We start from the raw sequence: 24,339 nt of genomic DNA, 5'->3' as shown, positions 1-24,339 counted from the left end.
TTTTTATAGTTTTGTAGTGCTTTATAGTTTACAAAACTCTTATATCTATGTTGATTCCTTTGAGACAACAATTCTATGATGTATACAGGAAACATGTTGTCATTATTGCTATTTACCCACTTTTAGTCACTTCTATAACTTATTTTGTGTAGCATGATGTTTTCAAGGTTTATCCATGTTGTAGCATGTATCAGGACTTCATTCTTTTTATGGTTAAGTAATATTCCATTGTATGTAGATACCAAATTTTGTTCATCCATTCATAGGTTGATGGGCATTTAGGTTTTTCTACCTTTTGGCTATTGTGAATAGTGCTGCAGTGAACACTGGTGTACAAGAATCTGTTTACATTCCTGCTTTCAGTCCTTTTGAGTATATACCTAGAATTGGGATTGCTGGGTCATATGGTAATTCTATGTTTAACTTCCTGAGGAACTGCCAGACTACTTTCCACAGTAGCTACACCATCTTATAATTCTGCCAACAGTGAATGAGGGTTCCAGTTTCTCCACATCCTCACCAGCACTTGCTATTTTCCATTTTTGGTTTATTTTTGTTTCTTTATTTTATCATAGCCATCCTAGTGGGGGTGAAGTAGTGTCTCATTGTGGTTTTGATTTGCATTTCCCTAATGATATTGAGCATCTTTTTATGCACTTGTTGGCCATTCATATTTCTTCTTTGGAGAAATGTCTGTTCAAGTCCTTTGCCCATTTTTTGATTGAGTTGTTTGTCATTTTGTGGCTAAGTTGTAGGGTTTCTTTATATATCTTGGATATTAAACCCTTATCTGATATATGGTACTCAAATATTTTCTCCCAGTTTGTAGGTGGTCTCTTCACTTTGATGCACAAAAGTTTTTAAGTCTGATGAAGTCTGATTTATCTATTTTATCTTTTGTTGCTCATGCTTTTGGTGTCATATCTAAGAATCCATTGTCAAAAACTAGATCCAAAAGCATTACCCCCAATCTTGTAAAAGAAGAACAGAGTGGTAAGACTCACGCTTCCCAATTTCAAACATGCTATAAAGCTACAGTAACCAAGCAGTCTGGGCTGGCATAATGACAGACATATAGACCAGTGGAATAGAATTCAGAGTCCAGAAATAAACCAACACATCTATATGGTTAGTTGATTTTCAGCAAGGGTGGTAAGTCCACTCAATGGGGAAAGGATAGTTTCTTTAATAAATGGTATTGGGACAACTGGATTTTCAGTTGCAAAAGAATGAAACTGGACCCATCTCTCATACTGTCTATAAAAGCTAACTGAAAATAGATCAGTGACCTAAATATAAGAACTGAAACCATGAAACTCTTAGAAGAAAACACATATGGTTTAACAAGTTAAATAGTAGTAAAAGGCAAATAACAAAATATGCAGTTTCCTGCTCTACCCCTCCGTATTTCTCAAGATCCTTCTCCCCAAATGGGAGAAACTCTTTAGTATTTCTTTTGCCATTTGCACATTTCCGTACTTCATAATCTAACAGGCTTATACTGCTATTTTTTAATAACCAAATTTCAGCATTATTAGTTGACTTTCTATTAAAGTAAATGAGGACTTAGCTGTCTTATACCAATACTTCTGCTGCTTCCCTTTCTTATCTTCCCAATATATTTATATTAAAATTTTTGGGTAAATGAATATTCCCCGTTAACATTATTATGCTTAGGCAAATAGTATCAAATGGGTATTATAGAATACTATAATTACGTTTCATTTTTTGCTTTTTGTTTTTCCTGATGTTAATAATTGTCTTGACTTTTCTATTTTTTCCTTCTCTCTTGGATGTAAGCCTCTGGTCTACAGTCATGATCTCTGCTGCCCACCTCATTCTGGCTTTAGCTCTGGATACAATCACTAACCTCTATTGTTGTTAGGTGCTGTCAAGTCGAGTTTCGACTTATAGTGACTGTGTGTGTTACAGGGTAGAACTACCCCATAGGATTTTCTTAAATATAATCTTTACAGGAGCAGATTACCAGGTCTTTCTCCTGCGGAACCGCTGCATGGGTTTGAACTGCCAACATCTCGGCTAGCAGCCAAGCACTTAACCGTTGCACCACCAGGGCTCCTTCAGTAACCTTTGTAATTGCCAAATCCAGTGGAATCTTCCAGTTCTGATCCTAGTTAACTTTTGCAGATGTATACTCCTTGTTCCTTTCTCCTCCTTTGGCTCCCATGATACCACTTTCTACCCCTTATGTGGCCATGCCTTGTAGTCTCCTTAGTGGATAGGCCCCTCTTCATCTGCCTTCCTCTTAAAGGTTGTGTTCGTTAAGAGTCTATCCTCAGCCTTATTCTTACCCAACATAGTCTCTTTAGGCAATATCTGCTATGACTATGAATGACTCATGTATCTATTTCTCCAGTATAGAGCTGTCTTCTGAGCTCCACAACTGGCCATTGAATATGCAGATAGAGAGTATGAAAACACATTTGTTATTGCCTCCCATCCTATACAAGTTCCCACGGATCTGCATATATAGTGCGTAGTGGCATTCGGGATCTGCCCTACCTACATTTTTCTTTGCACCACCCCCTACACTCCGTCAACACACAGAAACTTCATCACCCCACCTTTCTGCATTTCCCTTCACATACCCCCAAACACACACATGCACTTCACCAGCGTTTTCCCTTTGAAACTACCAGCACTGCAGCTCTCCATTTTTATTGGCAAGAAGACCAGAAGCTTTCTCTTCCCCATTGCCTCCTCAAGGAGGCCAAAGTGAGGGGATGGGATGTTGGGCCAACTGTGAGATCCCAGAAGAAACAAAGTATTTTACTAATTAAAAAAAAAAAAAAACTGTTGCCATCAAGTCGATTCTGACTCATAGCGACCCTGTGGGACAGAGTAGAAATGCCCCAGTAGGGTTTCCAAGATGCAGCTGATGGCTTCAAACTGCTGACCGGTTGGTTAGCAGTTGTAACTGTTAACCACTGTGCCACCAGGACTCCTTTACTAATTCAGTATGTTTCATTTATACATATTAGTAGCTATTTTAATAGACTATCCCTTTCAAAACATCTTAATCCTGAAAATGTTCACAGAATGATCACTTGAAACAAATAGTGCACATTCATACTACTACTTCTGCATTTCTGCTTTCAGGCTTAAAACCACGTGGGATAGTAATGTGAATTTTGGTACTTTAAAATTACACATGTGGGATTGTAATGTGGATTTCTAGGCAGAGATAATGTACTTTGTCCAAACAAGAAAGAAAAAGTACAATTGAATGTTCTCCTGTCCACTTTTATCACTGTCTATAATTAGAACTATACGTCTGACTCACATTCCTAAAAGTGTTAGTGTTCCAGCAGCACCACCACCAGTTGCCATTAAGCTGAATTCAACTCACAGTGACCCCAAGTGTGTCAGGGTAGAACTGTGCTCCATAGAGTTTTCAATGGCTGATTTTTTGGAAGTAAATCTCTAGGCCTTTCTTCTGAGGTACTTCCTGGGGGGACTCAAACCTCCAGCCTTTCTGTTAGCAACCAAGCATGTTAACCATTTGCATCACCCAGGGACTCCTAATGTTCCAGAGGAGTCACAATTTCTCGGCTGCATCTCACACATGGATCCGAATGTTCTCTGAGGAGACAGAGCAAGGTGTCACACTGATTGCATTTCTTTTAGCAATATTTTCTGAAAGATGTGTATTCATTCAGTGTTTCTTTCAAGCACGGGTATTTATTGAGTCAGTGCTGTGTGCCGGGCACTGTGTTAGACACTGGTGATACAAGATGATGAAATGTGGTCCTCTCCCTGAACTGGAATAGGGGAAAAGATGTGGGCACTCTGCCTCTTGGAACCTTGCTACTTGTAGTCTGTGGACCAACCACATTGTCATTACCTGGGAACTTGTGAGAAACACAGAATCTCACTCCAATGTGGACCAGATTCTGAGATCATACATTTCTCAAAAGCTCCCAGGTGATGCCAATGCTGTTGGAGCACACTTAGTAGCAAGATCTTAGCACACTCTCCTCAAGCTGGTTTTTTAGATGGATCCAGATGTCTTTGCTTTCTCCCCATCAAAAGAGTGGAAGATTGAGGGTGCACTTTCTCTGCATCCTTGAGATACACAGACTAATATAGATATGACAGAGGTGCCCTGTCATAACAACATAAGCCTGCTTTGAGACCCAGTGTAATCCATCCATCAGCATTCAAAGCATCTGGGCTAGAATGTGTAAAGAATAACTGATAGCAACATAGCCAAAATGAACTGAGCTGGGGCAACTTCTAGTTAGAAGAGATACTTTCTGTGTACCCTGCATGCCTAATGTAAATGCATTAGCAGTTTATCTTTCAATAATTAGGGAGGCCAGGACATTTTTAAGCAGTTAGAATATTATTGCAGTAGTCTGGGTGGAAAGTAATGAGGCCTCAACTAAGATAGGAGAGGCTGGATTTAGGACTTACTAGGAATGTTGAATCAAGAAATCGATTAGACATGGCAGAAAAGGGAGAGAAGAGAATCGAGGCTGATGCTCAGGGTACTGGCTCAGGAACTGTGTGGATGAGTTCAACTATAGACTGCAGGAGGAAGATGGGTCTGGGATTCGTGTCTCAGTCTTGGATAGATTGAGTGTGGGATGCCAGTTGGATGTACTGTGTGGATATGCATAGCCTGGATATCCAGGGAGGAGTCTACTGAGCTGCAGACTCTTATTCTTGGTGATGTATTTGAAGCTACAGGTGTGGATGACACCATTCAGAGAAACAAAGTGAGAAGAGACGAGCACTGAGTATGGGGGCTTGTGAGAGAAGAGCCCTCCACAGAGACAGGAAAGGGGCATCCAAAGAGGCGGTAGGCATGGGGACCTCGAGAGGGGTTCAGGATGGCTTGACTTTCATTTATTTTAGTAAAAGAGTAAGGGTGATGATCTAATAGATGATGATCTCACAAGATGTTTCATTGTCATTGTCGACACCGATAGTGGTGATAGCTTTTTGGTTTTATTGTTGTTTGTTTCTAGCTTACCAGCTTGCTTATGTGCATTTTTAAGGTCCTTAAAATTCTGGTCAGGGCAGTGATTGATGGGGTGACTGATCGGAGTGGAGATGTTGCTACGAGCCACAGAGGAAAGCTGCAGGAGTTATTTGGCAGAATAACTTCAAGAGTGACAAATGATGGTGAAATCTGGAGGCTGTATGCCCAAGTGTATGGAAATGGGCAGAGTGAAAAGCCTGATGAAAATGAAAAGGTAAGTACGCCTGTCCTCTTGGGCTCCTGCCTTTTGTTTGAGCACGTGTGCAGGAGATCCGCTTTTTTGATTGGTAGAGGGGGAGTTTGATCATTTGAAAGATGGGATTAATGTGCTCAATTTTTCACTTTGATTCAGAGTCTTTCACATAAACACTTTGAATTGTGGACAGGTTAAGACCTGTAAACATTCTTTTTTCTTTCCATGAATTTTTCTTACAGAATTGTTCTCTGTTTCCTACAAAAGGGTCTCTTTAACCTGCTGCCCCTACAGGGTCTGCAACAAACAACTGGCCCTTGTTTTTTACTCTGCACCGCTGTCTGCAGCCTCATTGCTAAAGACTAAGGCAGACTGAATAGAAGGACAGAACGAGTGTTTAGATCTGAGATGGAGACTATGAAAGGGAAAGAGAACAAGGAAGTAGATAAGGATATTGGAGAGGAACTTTTAAAGTCTGCACTTTATAGTGCTTTACAGAAGTTGTTCTGCCCCTTTCTTGCCAGTGCAATAGGACTCCAGTTACTCAAGTTATGCCTTTAGCTTCTTAGAACATAAACGGGCCCCCAGAGTTTCCAAGGTTGGAATAATTATTTTGTGTTTCTTTGCAAAACATCCACAACAAATCAAATGTACTCCTTGCATGGGTTTGGAATTAGCCACGGTACAGATAATCTGTGGATTCTTAGTTGTCCCGTCCTCTCTCAGTCCACCCACCTGGCTTCTACCATTGCCTTGTCAGCCCAGAGAACACAAAGACTCGCACACACGCCTACTCTCTGTCTCTGCATTCCTTCTTGAATTATGCACTTTCTTGCATATATGGAATTAAGGGTACTTGAAATCCTCTGATCTGTAATTTTTCCCCAAAGAATCCACAAAGATGGGTTGTAAAAGAGAAAGATTATTTTAAACTTCTGTGAACTTTACACCCCTATCAGCAATTATATAGTTTTCACCAGATTCATGCCTTGTTTCTTAAACTGGTCTCTTAAGCTGACGGCTACAAATGCTGAGAAAATCTGTCCACTTCTTACAGATTTCCAAACCTGGTTTTTACATTTTTCTATTTACAGGGCAGTGTCTCTATCCAGACACATCTGTTTAGTTTCTTTTAATTGCTCATTGCTATTGTGTGTGCATCTATGCCCCTTCTTTGATGAGAATAACAGACAATGTGCTGTCCTATACAGATGAGGGTTTTTCAAGTTGGAATTAGTTCCATATGACTTCCAAGAAACATAGAAGTTTGAAATATGAATTCAAGTTTTGTTTTGAATGCTGTTCTTTCTCTTTCCTTAGGCATTCCAGTATCTTTCTAAGGCATACAAGTGTGACACACAGTCCAGTGGTTGGGAGAAAGATATGACATCATTTAAGGAAGTGGTTCAGAGAGCCTTAGGACTTGCACATGGTATTTGATATAATATTTGATATCCGTGGCATATTTTAATGTACTTTTTACTAATAAGAAATAGTATTAGTCAAAATTAAAATTCCATTATTAATAATTTTAGATTATTTCAGTATATTGAAATTGTATTTACTTCATTGGATGTTTATAGATCAACTTCTATGTAGAAGGCACTTTGGAACAACAAGAAGAAACAGCATAGAAGCTTTAAATACTGTTTGAATAAGTGATGAGTATTAGAGACTTTTTTTTAGAGATGTGAAATACTTTTACAACTGTACTTAATTTTCATTCCACACAGAATCTGTTTGCATGGATTATGTAATATTAAGGAAATCGGTTAACTATTTCCTGATTTATGTTCTGCCTTTATAAGTGAGGAGCCCTGGTGGCACAGTAATTAAGCATTTGGCTGCTAACCAAAAGGTCAGCAGTTCAAATCCACCAGCCGCTCCTTGGGAACCCTATGGGGCACTTCTACTCTGTCCTATACGGTCACTATGAGTCAGAATCGACTCAACGGCAATGGGTTTGTTTTTTGTTTTTGTAAAGCAAAAAGAGTTTTATTCAGCATATATTCAAAAAGGCAAAAGTAGGAAGCGGACAAGTATGCTGCCAGAGCTAATGTCTGTCCAAGTCCAAAGAATATTACAGAATAGACAAGAGTGGGAAAATGGGCAAGCATGCTGCCACAGCCATGTCTGCCCAAGTCCCCAAAGAATAGTACAGAGCCATCAGTATATATTAACATTACAAAATGGGCAAAACCATTGAAAGCTTCCCCTTTTCACAGATTGGCTAGAAACTGGGATCCTACATTTTGAATTGTCTTTCTCAACAATCACTGGTACAGGTTTCAGTAATGATAGTCAGAAGGGTCTTATTGGTCAAACAAATTTTCTATTCGCTAAATGCTAATAGGAAGAGATACAAGGGGAAAGTCTTTTGTGTTCTGTTTGAATGGTTTATATGAAAAGGTTCCTTAAAAGATATTTTCCATGATTATCTTAGCAATTTTCTTTATAACTCAGGGCCCAGTTGATATGTCCTTGTGAGCCTTTGTGAGCCCAGCTTCAGCTGGGTCACATTCTCTATGTTCAAGGAGAGGGAATAAATGATTCCAGTATTATGTTCTAAATCATTCACTCCTTTTGATCAGAGATTGGAGATGACACAGTGATTATCAATACCTGGACTTAGCTTTGGTTTTTATAAGTGAAAATATTCTTAAAAATACATAGATCTCTGAAGTACATTGCAATATACAAAGAGCAATGACATACACAAAGAAAATGTGAAATGTAATCTAATCCCTATCTTTGAGAAATTTGAAGGGTGATTTTGGTGGGGAGGGGTTATATGTGTAACCTTACATACAAGGTAACATACCTGTTGGGTAAAATATAACCCAGATAAAGACCACTTTTAATTATTTTTATTAATGAAAAATGTACTGCTTAGATTTAGTAATGTACTTTTATATTTATACTTGAATATGAGTGTATAATGCTTGGGAATGCAGTTCTAATAAAATAACAAAGCCACAATATTAAGAACTGAACCTAGGGCTGTGAACCTATCCTGAAGTCCTCCTCCTACTTCTCTGCCTACCTTCTTCCTGTAACTAAGTTACAGCAAATAGGGATACAATGAGGGACAATGACAAGGGCAGAGCTTTGGAATCAAGGAGACCCAAGCTCCAGGACTTGCTCTGCCACGTACTTGCCAGGTGACTTTGGGCAAATTACTTAACTTCTCTGAGCCTTAGCTTTTCTTATTAGTAAAATGGAGACAGCATCTACATATGATTGTTCTGAAGAATAAATGAAAACATATTTAAATGCTTAACAGTATTTTGCACATAGTATAAATGTTAATCTCTTACTTTCCCAGCCCTACCCCATTCCTTCTGGGTTAGACGATTTGGTTTGTATGATAAGGGACTCTAAAGTAAAAAAGAAAAGTCAAGAGCAAGGATAAAGTTTAGCTTGCCTATAAAGAAGTCATAGAACAGTCAAATGATTTAGAAATGGGCTTGGTAGTTAATAATTCTACTTAGGGCCTTTGACTCTTTGGCCAAAAGAACATAAATATCCTATTTCCTGGGTCACTTAAACCTTGATGGATAAGATATAAGTATTGAAATCTGCATAGTTGAAATTCATTGTAGGAAAGTTTGAGGTAATTGCTAATCAGTGGAAAGATTATTTAGGTTCTGGCCTCATGGTGGGCTCAGATGGCTTTTGTGGATACAGTATTCTGTTCGGGACAACACAGAGCTATGGAGTATTTATTATGTACGTAATTAGCAGGGTGCTATTTACTTTGAAGAACTTATCCGCTTCAATTTGCTAACCCTAAACATTTCTGTGAACAGCTAGCTCTATAACGGGCAAAGCCAAGATATTTTCTGTAATCACCAAGTGCTGGTATTCAACCTGTCAAATACAAACATGCAGGTTAAATAGATACTCTAGGGGAAAAAATCTTCATTTTTTCATCTTAAAGTTGGTTTGAAACTATTGTCAGTACCGTTTTTTTCATCCAGGCAGTACTTGGAGAAAAACAGGTGTCTATTCTTTGAAGTTCTCCTTTGAATTTAATGAATTATGTGTTGGTGCTCCCACAACATTTTAAGCGTATTTGAGTGAATGCTCAGCTTTAGTTTCTAATGCTATTTTAGATTTATGAAGATAAATCTTAACCTTTTCTTAGTTGCTTTTGTATACCAGTGCTCAAATGAACAGTGAACTGAGTCTCTCTGTTATTCTCTTTTCTTATCTGTCTCTTTTACCCCACCCAGTCCTCAAAAGGAAATACAATGTTTTTTAAATCTCTACCTGATTTACTCCTTATTTGGTTGCTGTTAAGAATAGCTATGTACTTTAGAAAGCTTGATAAGAAAAGACATTGCAATCTCTACGAGGTATTTGAGACTTTCTGTAACAATGCTGTCATTGTATGCCCGTTTGTGTTTTCTGGAGGGTGTCCATTTGCAGTCTGCTATTTTATTTTTTGGGAAAGGGTAGGGGAAAGCTAGTTAGTTCTTTGCCTTCCCAGGAACTTTGAAAATAATAGTTAGTCATTTTAACTACAGTCTGCATGGAGGAAGCATTGCTGTCTTGGATATCCTGATGATTTGAAACAGCCAGTTGTTTCTCTCTCCACCCTCCTCTCTTCCCTTCCATCTCCCCCCACCCACCCCTGCTTCTTCCGCCTCTCCCCGTGCTCCTTTCTCCCTCTCTATATATAGCTATCTCTATATCTCTATCACATCTCTACTGCCTTTTGGAAGTCGGATTGAAGAGGGAACTAATAGAGTGTGTTTTTGTTTTCCTTAGAATGAAAATAAAGTATTAAAGAAAAGAATCACAGCCTTTTCTGATATAGGTTACTACGTATTGTTGGTGCCTGCCGATTCTGACTCATAGTGAACCTATAGAACAAAGTAGAACTTCCCCGTAGGGCTTCCTAGGCTGTAATCTTTATGGGAGCAGATGGACAGGTGATTTCTCCTACGAGTGGCTGGTGGGTTCGAACCTCTGACATTTCAGTTAGCCAAAACAAAACAAAAAAACCCAAACCCATTGCCGTTGAGTCTGTTCCAACTTATAGTGACCCTATAGGACAGAGTAGAACTGCCGCATAGTGTGTCCAAGGAGCAGCTGGTAGACTCAAACTGCCGACCTCTTGGTTAGCAGCTGAGCTGTTAACTGCTGTGCCACCAGGGCTCCTTTACTAAATATTAAGTAGCTCAAATACGTCAACCATGGCAGTTACAACTTTCCTCTGCTAAGTGAAACAGACATTTTAATCCTCACTCTCTCCAGGTTGACTATGCCCTTTGAAAAGGAGATTAACATTGCCATTTACCAAGGATCTTTTCAACCCTTAGCTGAGAAGTGTCAAAGTCTAGCTATTATTTGAAGTAGAAATGTCAACCTGGTTTCTTGCCGGCCATGGGGGACATTATTAATGACAGAACTCCATTTTGCCAGGCACAGGCAGCCTCTTCCCAGTCAATTAGCATTTGCATGCAAAAAAAGACCCTTTTTCTATCCCTGACTAAGACCTGGAGTACTAAGTAGACTTTAATCCTTACATTGTTTAGTGTAGTTGTAAAATAGCATCTGGTTGTTGGTCTGTTTGAATTTAGTGGGCATAATTGAGGTGAACAAAAACAAATGAGTGAAGAAGTGTCAGGCATTGTGTTTGTACAAACCTCTTCACTTTTATAAAGCACTGTTAACTGGACATTCTGCCAGGGGAGAGTGTGCCCCCTTCATAATTTCAAGTCTTAGGAAAATGGACTCCCCAGAATGCTGGAAGAGGAGTGACCCCGCCCTCCCCTCCGACCTGCTGGTGCCACTCGTGGCTTATGACCCTGAGAGCCTGCTGTGGTCATAGTCCCTCCATGAAAGCCCATAGATTGTTGATGTAAATCCTTCCAAAATGGTGATATAAACCCTGAGTGTGAAAAAGCATTGAGCTGTATACAGTTGGCCCATCACTTCCTTAGGCTAGTGTCATCAGTAGTTGGAGTCCCTGTTAAGGACCCTGGGAATGGTGGGAGGCCACACTGAGACGTGCTGCATCTGTTTTTGCCCTGTGTGGGCGTCTTGTTTTCAAAAGATCTTGTCTTCTTGCTTAATTACATCAGGAACTTCATTGTCTGCACCCGTGTTCATGCCTGCATGTGCGTGTGTGTGTGCGCGCGCGCGTGCTTAGAGTCTTTTCTTAACTATTTGTAATTCAGCAAAAATCACCTATTTTCCTCAAAATTCTCCCTTTGAAAGTAAATTATCTTTCTTAAAGGTATATGTAATCATCACTTTTCAAAAATAAAACTTCACTTGTAGAAATATTTCTGAAGTTGTTACTTATAAAACCTTAATTTTTTTTGTAACTGTATAAATTATCATTATCTATTTTTAATGGATGGTTTCCCTCATATTTATCTTCCAGTGGCTATAAAATGCAGTAAGAACAAATCCAGTCCCCAAGAGGCTGTACAAGTGCTTTCTTCAATTCGACTCAATTTACGGGGCTTGTTATCTAAAGCAAAGGTAAGAGTGTAATGTGAATCAATTAGAGTTGTCACATAGAAAAAGATCTTCATTATCAGCTTGCTGTTTTTGATTCTTTTTTTAAATGAGGAGTAATTTTAAGTGATGTTATATTTTAAAGAACAGCCCCCAGGTGGTTGGTTGTGCTGGTGTGGATATTCTTGGCCCAATGGCTTGCTGTTGTTGTCGTTAGCCACTGTCAAGTCGGCTCCTGACCCATGTTGGCCCCAAGCACAACGGAATCAGACCTTTATGATCCATAGGGTTTTCATTGGCTGACTTTCGGAAACAGTATAGCCAGGCCTTTCTTCCTAGCTAGACCGCTGTCTTAGACTAGGTTCTCTAGAGAAGCAAAACCAGTGAAGAATATATATATATATATAATAGAGAGAGAGAGATTTATGGAAATGGCTCTCACAGTTGTAGGGGCTGGCAAGTCCCAAGTCCATGGATCAGGCATCAGGCTGGAGCCTTCTCCTGACTCATGTAGTTGCAGGGGCTGACAAAACCAAGATTCACAGGTCAGATGGCAGGTGATGGCAGGTCGCTGGCTCATGGCTGCAAAGGCTGACGAATCCAAGATCAATAGGTAAGATGGCAGGCTGCTGGGCCCAAGTCCCAAGAACTGGAAGTCAGATGCTGACGAGCTGGATGCAAGATCCAGAGCACAGCAAAAGCCAGGGAGCTCTGCCAGGAAGTCCATGTTATAGACTGAATTGTGTCCCCCCAAAATGTGCATCAACTTGGCTAGGCCATGATTCCTAGTATTGTGTAATTGTCCACCATTTTGTCATCTGATGTGATTTTCCTGTGTGTTATAAATCCTATGTCTTTTATGTTAATGAGGCAAGATTAGAGGCCGTTACGTTAAAGAAAGCAGCTCCAGGAGCAGAGCATGTCCTTTGGACCTGGGGTTCCTGCATGGAGAAGCTCCTAGACCAAGGGAAGATTGATGACAAGGACCTTCCTCCAGAGCCAACAGAGAAAGCTTTCCCCTGGAGCTGACGCCCTGAATTCAAACTTCTAGCCTATTAGACTGTGAGACAATAAACTTCTGTTTGTTAAAGCCATCCACTTGTAGTATTTCTGTTATAGCAGCACTAAATAACTAAGATAGCCCACATATATTGGATGCAGGTCACACCTTCAGTGATACTCTCTCAACTGATTGGCTGCTCATAGCACATGTCACCATGAAGGTGATTACATTATATCATATCTCATCATGGAGGTGATTACATCATTATACAACTGCCAGACTACATCATAACTGCCCAACCACTGAGAATCATGGCCCAGCCAAGTTGACACACAATCTTAACCATCACAACCACCCTAAGTGTGGATAACTTGGGAGTCTTCGAAGTTAATGTTTGCAATTCAGGCCCTATTACTCTTTCTAAATTAAATTGAAACAATGCTCTACCTCTTTATTATCACTTTTTCTGCAGTGTGACATACATGCAGTGAGTAAACTTTCTGATTTTGATATATACTTATTTCAGTGTGTTTTAGAATAAGTGTGGCTAACATACTAAACCTACAATTTCATGGATATTATTGCTTGTTCTCCATTTACAGTGGTGATACAGTGTTTTTTTTTTAAATACTTTTATTTAAGTAAAAACATGGATTAAGAGGAAAATATTAAATAGGTAGCATGTGGATTTGACAAAAAGTGTTAAGGTTTGACAACTAAACCATACCATCAAATCTCAAATACCACCCTCCAGACAGTGTGGGAGCTTTTTTGAGGACTGGATTCCTGGGTTCTTGCCTGAACAGATAGAGATTCAGGTCTGGGTAGAACCTGGGAAATCTGTGTGAAATTTCCTAGGCAACTCTAATATGCAGTCAGGTTTGGACTAGACCTTTGGGTGCCGGATTTACAAGGAATATAACTTGTAGCACAATTTTGTACTTTTCTAATCTTTACTTGCTTTCACTGTTTAACCTTAGGTTGCAAACTGATTTTGACTCACTTCTGAGAGCAAGCCTGTAGCTCTTGGAGACCACTTCTGGGCATTTGTAAAAACCTTTCTAGAGATTACTTTTTTATAAATCACTTGATCTTTTCAGACCAGGACATCATTTTTACCTCTTTAGATAGTTAACTCACTTTACTATCTTTTTCTGCATGCTAGAACCAGATTTTTATAGTCTACCAGGAGAACTGTATTTTCTCCCCAGTTTGCCAGCAGACCTCCAGAATTATGTGTCTTCAGGAGGCTGTAAGATCTCTCTCCAAGAAAGTCAAAGCAGTACACTTCTTCTGTGACTTTCCTTCACAAATTGGGAGTTAAGTTTCCTAGTTTTGGTTAGATCACTAACCTATTATTTCTTTCATCAGTTTATACTCCTCCATTTCCCATGATAACTATATTATCAGCCACAGCTCCTTGGAATCGCTCTTTTTTGCATATTATAATACTGCTAAAGTGGTTCCTTTTTTTTTTTTTTTTTTTTTTTAATTTGATTCACAGAGCACTGTTTTACCCAGGCTGATTTTAAAGAAAGAAAATTTTGTTCGTACTGAGCATTTTAATCAGTGTATATACAACAGAACCATTTTAAACCATTTTCTTGTCACTTAGCAATACTGGATTCATACCACTTCTTAGGTTACTGTGGTATGTTCAGTTTTTCTTCATTCCTTCTTTTTTTGTCTTTTTTGATGTTCTCATGGCACATGTTACCAAGCAATTATTATTGAGTATCTGTATCAACAGGACACTTTTAGGCCTGGAAAGTATTTTTTCCCTGTGTATCGCTATAAAGTTTATTAAACAGACTGAGAAATGAAAAGTTAAAAATAAGAATTTTCAGTACTTAAAGTACATCATTACTCTAAAAAATATTTAGTATCTTAGAGCTGAAAGGGACCAATTATAACAGTGTGTATCAGATTTTTTCATCAGACTCATTGTGAGAAATGCATTTTATAACACAACCCAGTATCTACTTATTTATTATATACATGTACACATAAACAAATGTGTGTGTGTGTGTGTGTACATGTATATATACACATGTATACCTTAACTGTTACTTAATACACTCTGATAGATTTTTCTTCTGTTCGCTTCTAAAACTTTTTTCTAACTAAGGCTTATTGCAACTCGTTAATTTCCTAGCCCAATAATTTTAAAATATTTTCTTAAGATAGCCTTAAAAACTAGAATTGTTTGGGAAATTCAGACGTGTTTCTCAAATCCACAGTACTAGTTAAATTAGCCTTCAAACTAGAGACATTATTTGAGAATAGATAGTGAAATACAAAGAGAAGGTATTTTATATATCCAAGTCTTAAAAGTCATAGAAAATTTTACCTAATGTAGAAAAAGAACTTATATAATGTTAAATGCCTTTTGTTTTTAATAATATGAAAATAATATAAAATTATGATCTTATTAGTAGACTAGTTCAATTTTCACCAAGTTTAACATGCTAATTTATCATGCTATCTTACTGCCTGTACAATAAGTGATAACAGTTTCCAAATAAATTTGAAAATATATTTTTTATCTGTATATGTTTTATGTTCCATTTGCTTTTACCTTTTCAAAATGCTTTTCTTTCCTTAACTCTGTGCAAAGCTTTTTCTTATAAGTTATTGCCTTTCTAAATACTACGTACCTGACTTAAATAGTCTTGTCTGTGTAAACTGCGAATGCTTCCGTATTGTGGAAGATTTTCAAACGTGGAAAAGGAAGCCTCAGAACATCGTCTGCATTTAGATTTTGGTTCTCATTCAGTCCCAACTGGGTCATACAAAAATAGAAAAATCAGTTTCCACCGTCTCCGTGGAAGTCCCATTTTGTATGTAATAGTTACGAGTTTTTGGTTTTGTAGTAGATCATATGCCTTTCTACTGTATTGAATGAATTGGGTTTGCTAAACAGAATTGCATTCTAAAAAACATTTTTTTAACATAAAAATAATAGTAAAAATGAATTAAGATAGCTATGTAAATAGCTTTCGGTAGGCTTGGTTTGGAGTCCCTGGGTGGCACAAACAGTTAAGCACTCAACTACTAGCTGAAATATTAGCGGTTCGAACCCACCCAGAGGAAGACAGGCCTGGCAATCTGCTTTTGAAAGGTCGCAGCCTTGAAAACTCTATGGGGCAGTTCTACTCTGCATTCATGGGGTCTCTATGAATCAGAATCAACTTGATGGCAACTAACAGCAACAGGCTTACTTTGCATGAATCTCTGGTCTTTTCTTGCCAGGTGAAGGACTTCATGGAAATAAACTCCTTGAACCTAGAGACTGACCTAACAAGCCATCCAGTCCATGCTCTTCCAGGACAGAGTAGCGGCTACACACTTAGCATCCTACCATTGTGCAAGTTTTCAGCAAAGTGTGACATGAAGGCCATTTGCTACAGTCCTGAGCCTGGAATTAAAAACCCTGGAGCCTAGAACAGATTTTACCACTTAACTCTTTGGAACCTTCAACAAATTATTTTTTTCTCAGCTTTAGCTCCTCATCTTATAGAGAAGTGATGCAGATTCATTCTTATTTGCAAGAACTATAATTTTTATTAAAAACGTGCTACGTGGGCCCAGGTTATTTTCCTAAAGGGTATTTTCTATACTAATCACATCACACCAGTTTTTATTTCATTCTGTTTTGAAATGCTGTACAAGGTATGACTACAAAGTAATGTGACAAATTTTTGCTAAACATTCTTGAAGTTCTTCATTCAAGTGAATGTTCTTTGCTCCAAAAATCGCTGTGTGAAACTCTAAGCCTATTCCAGTGATTATGCCATCACTCAGAGCATCCTTGGGACTCCTTTTTTGGAACAGCCTTTAGAACCATTGTTACATGTGATCATCTATAGTGGTGAGAGCAAATAGTCATTTTTAACGGCAAATTTGATTTCTGTAAACAGGTCGTCTAGTCCAGTCTGATAAAAAAGATACATGGTAAACTGAGTTATACCATGTCTAATTAAAACACACACATGTGCTCACACACAGCTTGTGTGTACTCACATGCATACACACACAATGTGTTTCATAAAATTTTGAAGCTGATTTTCTTGGGTTCCTATACTACACAGCAGGCAGTTCCTTTAGCAGCATTCCAAAGTGTTGTAAGCCTCCCAAGGCAATTTCTTTTATGGGAGCAGGGCATATTTTATTTTGCTGGGCTTGTCCGTTGTTTTGTTTTGTTTGCTTTTACCAATCTTAATCTTTGCGGCCCCTGAGGCCTAAAACAATATTAGTTTTCAAATAAGTACCATGAAGGTATGATTTATATGAACTTGACTATAAAATGTATCTATTTTGTTTGCATACACAACAAATAGAATGTCTCTTCATCCCCAAACTATCCTATGATATTGAAATGAATAACCAATATGCAAGGAGAACTTTCTCCAGCAGAGCTTATTTGAATTTAAAGTTCAGGCAAGTTGTTTGATTCATTGTTTGTTGCAGCATGTGTATTCCCAAGATGGTGAACAAAACAAATGCTACTGTTGCTGCTATAATGTGGTGTTATTGTGCAAAAGATATTTTAATTCTATTGTGTATTCCCAAGATGGTGAACAAAACAAATGCTACTGTTGCTGCTATAATGTGTTATTGTGCAAAAGATATTTTAATTCTATATTCTGTATCTATTTTATTTTAAAGAGGTTTTAGTAATTGTTTTGATCTGTTTTGTTTTTTATGTTGCAGCAACTTTTTACAGATGTGGCAAGTGGAGAAATTTCCAGTGAGTTAGCTGACGAAATAGCGGCTATGGACACCTTAGTAACAGAGCTGCAAGACCTAAGCAACCTATTTCGAAACCAATATTGACAGTGTTGGAAGCAGTTCCTGGAGAAGATGCTTTCACTTTCTGGAATTTCTCTGATACCTGTATATCTGAAACACAAAATTTCATTTTTTAAGTAAATTTCTGTTTTATGGGTAACTTTCTTGCTTTTGAAGTGTTCTAAGCTTTCTAAAGTACTGTAAATAAGAGCTTCCTTGTTCCTTTAGGCCAAATTATGGTTGAATTCAGTATTTTTATTATTCTTGAGTTATTTCTGCACAAAGAACCAATAAATTACAGTTTGCTTTTTAGCATAGGGTCTTTTCTGTCTCAGGCTAACATGAATTGGATCATCCTTTGGAAAGATTTAAACAGGAAAAAAAATCACATGACAATTTTGTAGAATCATTAGCTCAACTGCTTTGTTCCCCAAAAGTGATAAAAGAGTGGATTTGATGATGGAAAGCTTTACACTTCTTAGGATTCTGTGTTTGTGTCAGGATACAGGTTTGGCTAAATTGAAAATGTGGGTATGGTTTAACTTCTAAATCTAGGAAATGTAAGAAGAAACCAACATAACCCAAATTTTGACTAACCCATTAGCCACTAGTAACCAAGCTGACCCTCCTCATTGTGTCTACTGCCAGCCCTAAAGATGATTGTCTATTAAGGATGAAGACAGTTATAAATGGTAACATATTACAAAAATGTCAAAGTGAAATTCTGTCTTAGTAAGGTCTATGGAAACAAATACTGAAGGCAGCAGCTGAGCCTTATAATTTGAGTACAGAAGTCATAGTGAAGAATTCTAAGTCCTGGCTTGGGTTGCTGAATATTGGGTCCCATGCATATGTCACTTGACCCTTGGTTTTGTTTTTGTTTTTTCATATTCTTATAAAATATAATTAATTTCTACTCCTAGCTTCTTTGTGAGTTTCAGCTGCATTTGGAAGTTTAAGAATACATAATCCACAAATATAAAGTATTCTGAGCATTAAAATGCAGTCTTAAGAAAAAATCTTTTCTTCGATGAATTTACCTTAACTAGTGCTAAATGTGGAACCTCGTGGCATAGTGGTTAAGAGCTCAGGCTGCTAACCAAAAGATAGGCAGTTCAAATCCACCAGCTGCTCCTTGGAAACTCTATGAGGCAGTTCTACTCTGTGCTGTAGGGTCGCTAGGAGTCGGAATTGACTTGAGGGCAACAGGGTTTTTTTTGTTGTTTTGTTTTTAACAATACTATATGCTTTCTTTGCTTAAACACTTGCTTCTCTTTTCTATTATCATACAAACCTAAAAGAATGTACACATATGCCCCAGAGCAGCTTCTCTCATAGAAGAGAAACCTGTGAGGAAGACCAATAAAATGAAGTAGTAGGATGAGTTAACATTAAGTGTCCACTTAACATCTTTTGTGGAAGCCGTTGGAGATAGGTGGGTGGGTGGATAGATGAATGGATGGATGGAGTGAGGTTTTAAGATTATCTCTAAAAATACTAAGCTGGGAATGGCAGTGGAAAATGGAAAGAAATACTGAAAGAGGAAAAGATTTCAGGAATCAGATGAAGTCTGGAGAAGAGTTTCTTTGTTTTTAGAAGTTTTTACTTCTCAGCTTGCTTTCCTTTGGCTTCAAGGTAGAAAGGCATAGGTGATTGTGCACAGTTACAAACCAAGTCAAAAAAAATAATAATAATAATCCCCTTCCAGTCCTGTTCTTGAACACTGTGGTGGTCCAAAGTCTACACAATGCCTCCTGTCATAGATTGAATTGTGTCCCTCAAAAATAATGTGTTGGAATCCTAAGCCCTGTTACCTGTGGATATAAGCCTATTTAGAAATAGGATTTTTTTGTTATGTTAGTGAGGTCATTATCAGTGTAAGGTGTGTCATAAACCTAGTCACTTACAAGTTATAAGAAGCTCCATAGACACAGAGACAAGATGCACCAACGCGGGAAGATAGATGCTATATCATACGAATATCGCCAAGGAACTGAGGAATGCTGGAAGAGACGAGGATCTTCCCCCAGAGCCCACAGAGAGAGATTTCGTCTAGAGCTGGTGCCCTGAATCCAGACTTCTAGCCTCCTAAACTGTGAGAAAATAAATTTTTGTTGTTTAAAGCCACCCACTTGTGATATTTCTGTTATAGCAGCACTAAGAAACTGAGATATTGCCCTACACTTTTTATTTTGGAATGATCTCACAAAGGAGAGCTATTAGATAGCTTCATCCTTAGACATAGACCTATTAGTTATATTTAATAATCACATGTGAATGTTTAACATAATTGAAGAAATATGTGTGAGGAAGCGCTTAGGGCTTCCTAATCAAAAGCATCTCTTCTACCTACTAACACTTAATTTCTAACACTCAGGTACTTAATTTCTTCATCTGTAAAATCAGTGTGGTGAAATAGTACCTTCCATCAAGTTCTTAATGTCTCTTAACACTTTCACACAGCCTCAGAGTTAGGAACACAGTACTGTGAAAACAGACGTATTGCATTAACTAAAGGGTCTTTGGTGCCTCATATTGATATATTATGGTTAAATAGTTTCTATTTCCAGGTGCCTCATCTCGTTGGTTTTCCAGGATTAATACTTTTGTTTTTAGAACTGCTTTTTTATTTTATCAGAAAAACAGAACAGATACGATCCTCTAATCTTTACTTAGTTGCCATAGTGTGAAATTCCATCATCATACTAATAGCTACAAGTTATTGAGGGTCAATATTAATTAAAACACTAAGAAAAGAAATAACCAGGATTCAAGGACTGCTTTCTACTTGCTGTGCTGGAGCTAGGAGAAGCCTCCAGTGGTCAGCTCATTTCAGTCTTTGCTTTCTAACAGTGTATACTCGATGGTTTGCCTGTCATTGTTTTTAAGTTTCTCCAAAGAGAGAAATTCTGTGAGGTCTCAGTTAATAATAGCCCGTGTTCCATTAAGATTTAGTCTTTTTTTTAAAAAATAAATAAATAAATTCCTTGTCAGCCTCAGAGAGACAGCATAGTGAATGACTACCCTAACTGAACAATTCTACTCTGTTGCACATGGCGTCGCCATGAGTTGGGGGCTGACTCAATGGCAGCTAACAACAACTGCAGAGGAGTGAAAATAAACCCCAATGGAATAAGGGATCTCTACATCCAAACCCCAGTCTCATGAGGCTGGGTGAGTTAGTTGGTGCTGGTCTGGGAATAGGCGATGTTGAGGGGTGGTAGGTAGAGTGGTGAGTTCAGAACTACAGAGTCCTGGAATGGATTTGAGGTGCCTTTGGGGTAGAGAATTTGGCGTTAAGTTGAATGGAGCCTCAGTACAGTGAAACGCTAGGCACTCCGTACATTGAAAGCATCAGTTTACTTAGTTGTATATCAAGACTAAGCTCTTCATGCTGTCATTGTTTCTGTTGGACTTGTTAGTGTGGTCTTCATAAGCAAAATGTAAAGAAGAAATTATATCCAGTATATGTAGTAAGTCCACACACTTTCCAGACTTAGTTCAGAGATTGTGGCATGAGAAGAGGTATGGCTAGTTTGGGCTATTTGTGACCATTTATTCAAGTTACGGTAAATCTTCTAGATTAAATCCCTGGGTGGGTCTAATGAAACGTTTTGTTTGTTTGTTTGTTTTCTATTTCTATCTTTATAACATCCAAATCAATCTAACCCACTGTTTAGGCCAAGAGTGAGGAATAAAACCTGTAACTGGAGGCAGTACGCACTTTCTTTCTGTTCTTCGTTCAACAGGCCCTACAGTGAGATGGCAAAGAGCCCTTATTCAAACGAGAGGAGCCAGGCTGTGGTCACACAGTTGGATTTTTCACAACATGCAGAAATGCATATAGATAGGTTTCAATCAACAAGTAGCTTATTCAGGCATGTGCTCAAATATAGTAGCTGCATTCATTAGACAAACATTTCCACTAATCTCAAGACTATACTAATAAAAGAGTAGTCCTTTATGGGCTAAAGGTAGTGCTTGTTTGCTTTTACCTATTAAAGTTTTTCACAGACCAAGGGCTAATTATAATTGTAGCTGCATTTGGTTTTCTCCAAATAAAAGCAGGGCAGTAGTTTAAGGGGTTCATCCAGCGTCATGTCTCCAGGAAGTCTGTATTCCATGAGAATTTTAAAATATGTTCTACATTTTCCCCCTTTTGATCAGGATTCTTCTATAGAATCTTTGATCAGTATGTTCAGTAATGGTAGCCGGGCACCACCCAGTTCTGGTCTCATGACAAAGGAGGCAGTTATTGTTAGAGGCAATTAACCACACGTTCCACATCCTTTTCCTATCTGACTTTCCTTCTTCCTCTGTTGCTCCAGGTGAATATAGACCAATTGTTGTGCCTTGGATGGCTGCTTGCAAGCTTTTAAGACCCCAGGCACTACACAACAAACTAGGAGGTAGAACAGAAACACTAAACACGTTATTAGGCCAATTAACGGATGTCCCATGAAACCATGATCCTAAATCTTCAAGGAATCAAATCCCATGAGGTTTTTAGTTGTACACAAGCAGCCTCAGCAGCTACTCTTTGTAGTTGTTGTTATTTTTGTAAATGTATCTATCACATGACTTTTTCCAATTCAGCTTTTTACAGGTGTACAACTTATTGACAGCAATTACAATAACCAGCTGTGCAACCCTACCCTTAATCAATGGAATTATTTCCATCACCATTAACTCCCCCTTTCTCCCTCCCTCCCATCCCTGGTAACCACTAATAAACTTTGTTCTGTATACATTTGCCTTTCTTGTCTTTTTATAAAAGTGAGATCATACAATATTTGTCCTTTTATGATTGACTTATTTCACTCAGCATAATGTCTTCCAGTTCCATCCATATTGTAGCATGTATCAAGACTTCATTTCTCCTACTAGCTGAGTAGTATTCCTTTGTATGTATGTACCACATTTTGTTTATCTATTCGTCTTGATGGGTACTTAGGTTTCCACCTTTTGCCTGTTGTGAATAGTGCTGCAGTGAACACTGGTATACAAGTCTCTGAGTCTCTGCTTTCAAGTCTTTTGGGTATATACCTAGGAGTGGAATTGCTGGATCATATGGTAGTTCTCGTTAGTTTTTTGAGGAATTGCCACCTTGTTTTCCACAATGGCTGTACCATTTTGCATTCCCACATCTTTTCATATTTTTAAAATTACAGAAGCTTAGTGGACAAAGAGATACTTTTTACTCTGGATATGCAGCTTGCAGCTAAGCCAATGTAGAAATGAATTGTGTGTGTTTTCTCATTGCTTGATCATAAAACACCTCTTTCATACTTGTTAATAGAAGCAGACTGGAGATTTTGTTTTTTCTTTGACTTTATGATGAATATCAAGTTAATGTTCAATTTTGAGAATATCTGCAAACCGTTAGTCTAGTGGTTTGACTTTTCCTGTCGACCTTTTTCTTTCTTGGGCTTGGCTTTAGCAAGGTCTTTCCCAACTATTTAGAGTTAGCTGTAATTTGTTTGCTTAGCACAACACCAGAAGTTTTCCCGTGCCAGTAATGTCAGCTCTCCCTTGCTCTTTATTATTCTGACTTCTTATAAAGTGCAGTGACCTGTGAGTCAACCACACAATCTCTTGGCCCCACGCCAGCATTGTGATCTATGAAAAGGGAGCCCTGCCAAGGATGACAGAGCAGAAAACTGTTATTATTAAAGTGGTTTTCAGAACGATAAGTATCAGCCATTTTTGAATCTTTTGTGGTGTTATTGCCAGGTAGGGTGGGGGAGGTAGATCATGTTAATGTTGTTAAAGAGCTAACCCATGCATTACTAATTTTTTCCAGACTAGGGGCTCACGGGATCGTCAGTATCTATAGGCACACAGAGATTGTGACATGATGCTGCTCACAGACAAGGGAGTGCTTCTTGAAGTTTCTATTACTGTGGGACTCGAAGTCTCTTAACGTCTCTGAGCCTTACTTCCCTCATCTGTAATCTGTCAGTGATCACACCACACAGGGATATATAAAGATCAAACAAGACAATGCTTTGAAAATGAAAAAGTTTAATAGAAATACAATGAAAGAGAAGAGTTGTGTTAGAAGCCAAAAGGCTGTTACAGCTTTGATAATAAAACACTGACAGAACATTTCTTCCCCAGTCGGGAGCCTGGTGGGATTGAGTGCTGCTAGACCATGATGCTGCAGTGCTGTGATTCTCAGCAGTTTCGTTGCATAGCAACCTTTCCTCCATTTCTGGCTACCCCGATGCCTCAAAGAGATCTGGGCTGCTCAAGTGGGGATAGGGGGAGGGATGAAGGAAAGAACTGTGATGGGATTTTTATGAAGTGAAGGAGAAAAAGAACCAAATTCCTATCGGCAGGATTTCTCAGGTTGGTGCAAGAAAAGAGAAATGATGATAAAATGGGTAATTGACTGGGATGAACTCAGAGTCTTAGAAGACCTGGATTTAGGCCTGGCTTCACTGCTTCCTATCTGTGATCACACCTGAGCTTCTGAACCTCTCTGGGCCTCAGTTTCCCCAGCTATGAAACCCTCCAGACCAGACAATTGCCGTGGGGATCATTTGAGATGGTGGATGTGCTTTGTGAGTAACTGCACAATTAGCTCTTGTTATGATTAAGAGAAAGGGGCATTGTGGATGGTTCTGTCGGGCCTGGGGGCTGGTGAAGTCCTTGGATGGGTGCATCCAGCAGCTTGGCTCCAGTTTCCTTAATCCTCATGGGGTCATAACCCTGTGGTTTGCAAAACAGTGCTGCAGAATTCCTTCCGGTCTTCTGTATGCCCTTTGCCACTGTACTTACTGAAATCAGTTTAGCCTATAGGATGTCTGGTGCCAGGGTTGATAAAAGGCATCTTGGTATTTTAGTAGCTGTCTGGCCGCCAGAAAA

At 38.6% G+C, this 24,339-nt stretch overlaps 1 protein-coding gene across 8 annotated transcripts in view; it reads left to right on the top strand.

Moving 5' to 3' along the window:
- TTC27 (tetratricopeptide repeat domain 27) overlaps positions 1-17,632 on the top strand; it is a 301,971-nt gene extending 284,339 nt beyond the window's left edge. For 2 of the 8 annotated variants that reach the window (XM_023736178.1, XM_023736175.1), the window contains exons 16-19: positions 5,025-5,222; positions 6,522-6,633; positions 11,599-11,699; positions 15,931-17,479. In XM_023736178.1, coding sequence (XP_023591946.1) covers positions 5,025-5,222; positions 6,522-6,633; positions 11,599-11,699; positions 15,931-16,122 — 603 coding nt within the window. In that variant the 3' untranslated portion in view covers positions 16,123-17,479. Of the gene's footprint in view, positions 1-5,024; positions 5,223-6,521; positions 6,634-11,598; positions 11,700-15,930 lie in introns of those variants that run through there. The other 6 variants (XR_002824887.1, XM_004369571.1, XM_023736184.1 and 3 more) reach the window with 6 other exon arrangements.
- Positions 17,633-24,339: the final 6,707 nt, after the last annotated feature.

The sequence above is a fragment of the Trichechus manatus genome, unplaced genomic scaffold (assembly GCF_000243295.1).
Source record: "Trichechus manatus latirostris isolate Lorelei unplaced genomic scaffold, TriManLat1.0 scaffold00005, whole genome shotgun sequence".
NCBI classification, from domain to species: Eukaryota; Metazoa; Chordata; class Mammalia; order Sirenia; family Trichechidae; genus Trichechus; species Trichechus manatus.
This window is presented reverse-complemented; position numbering and strand designations above follow the sequence as displayed.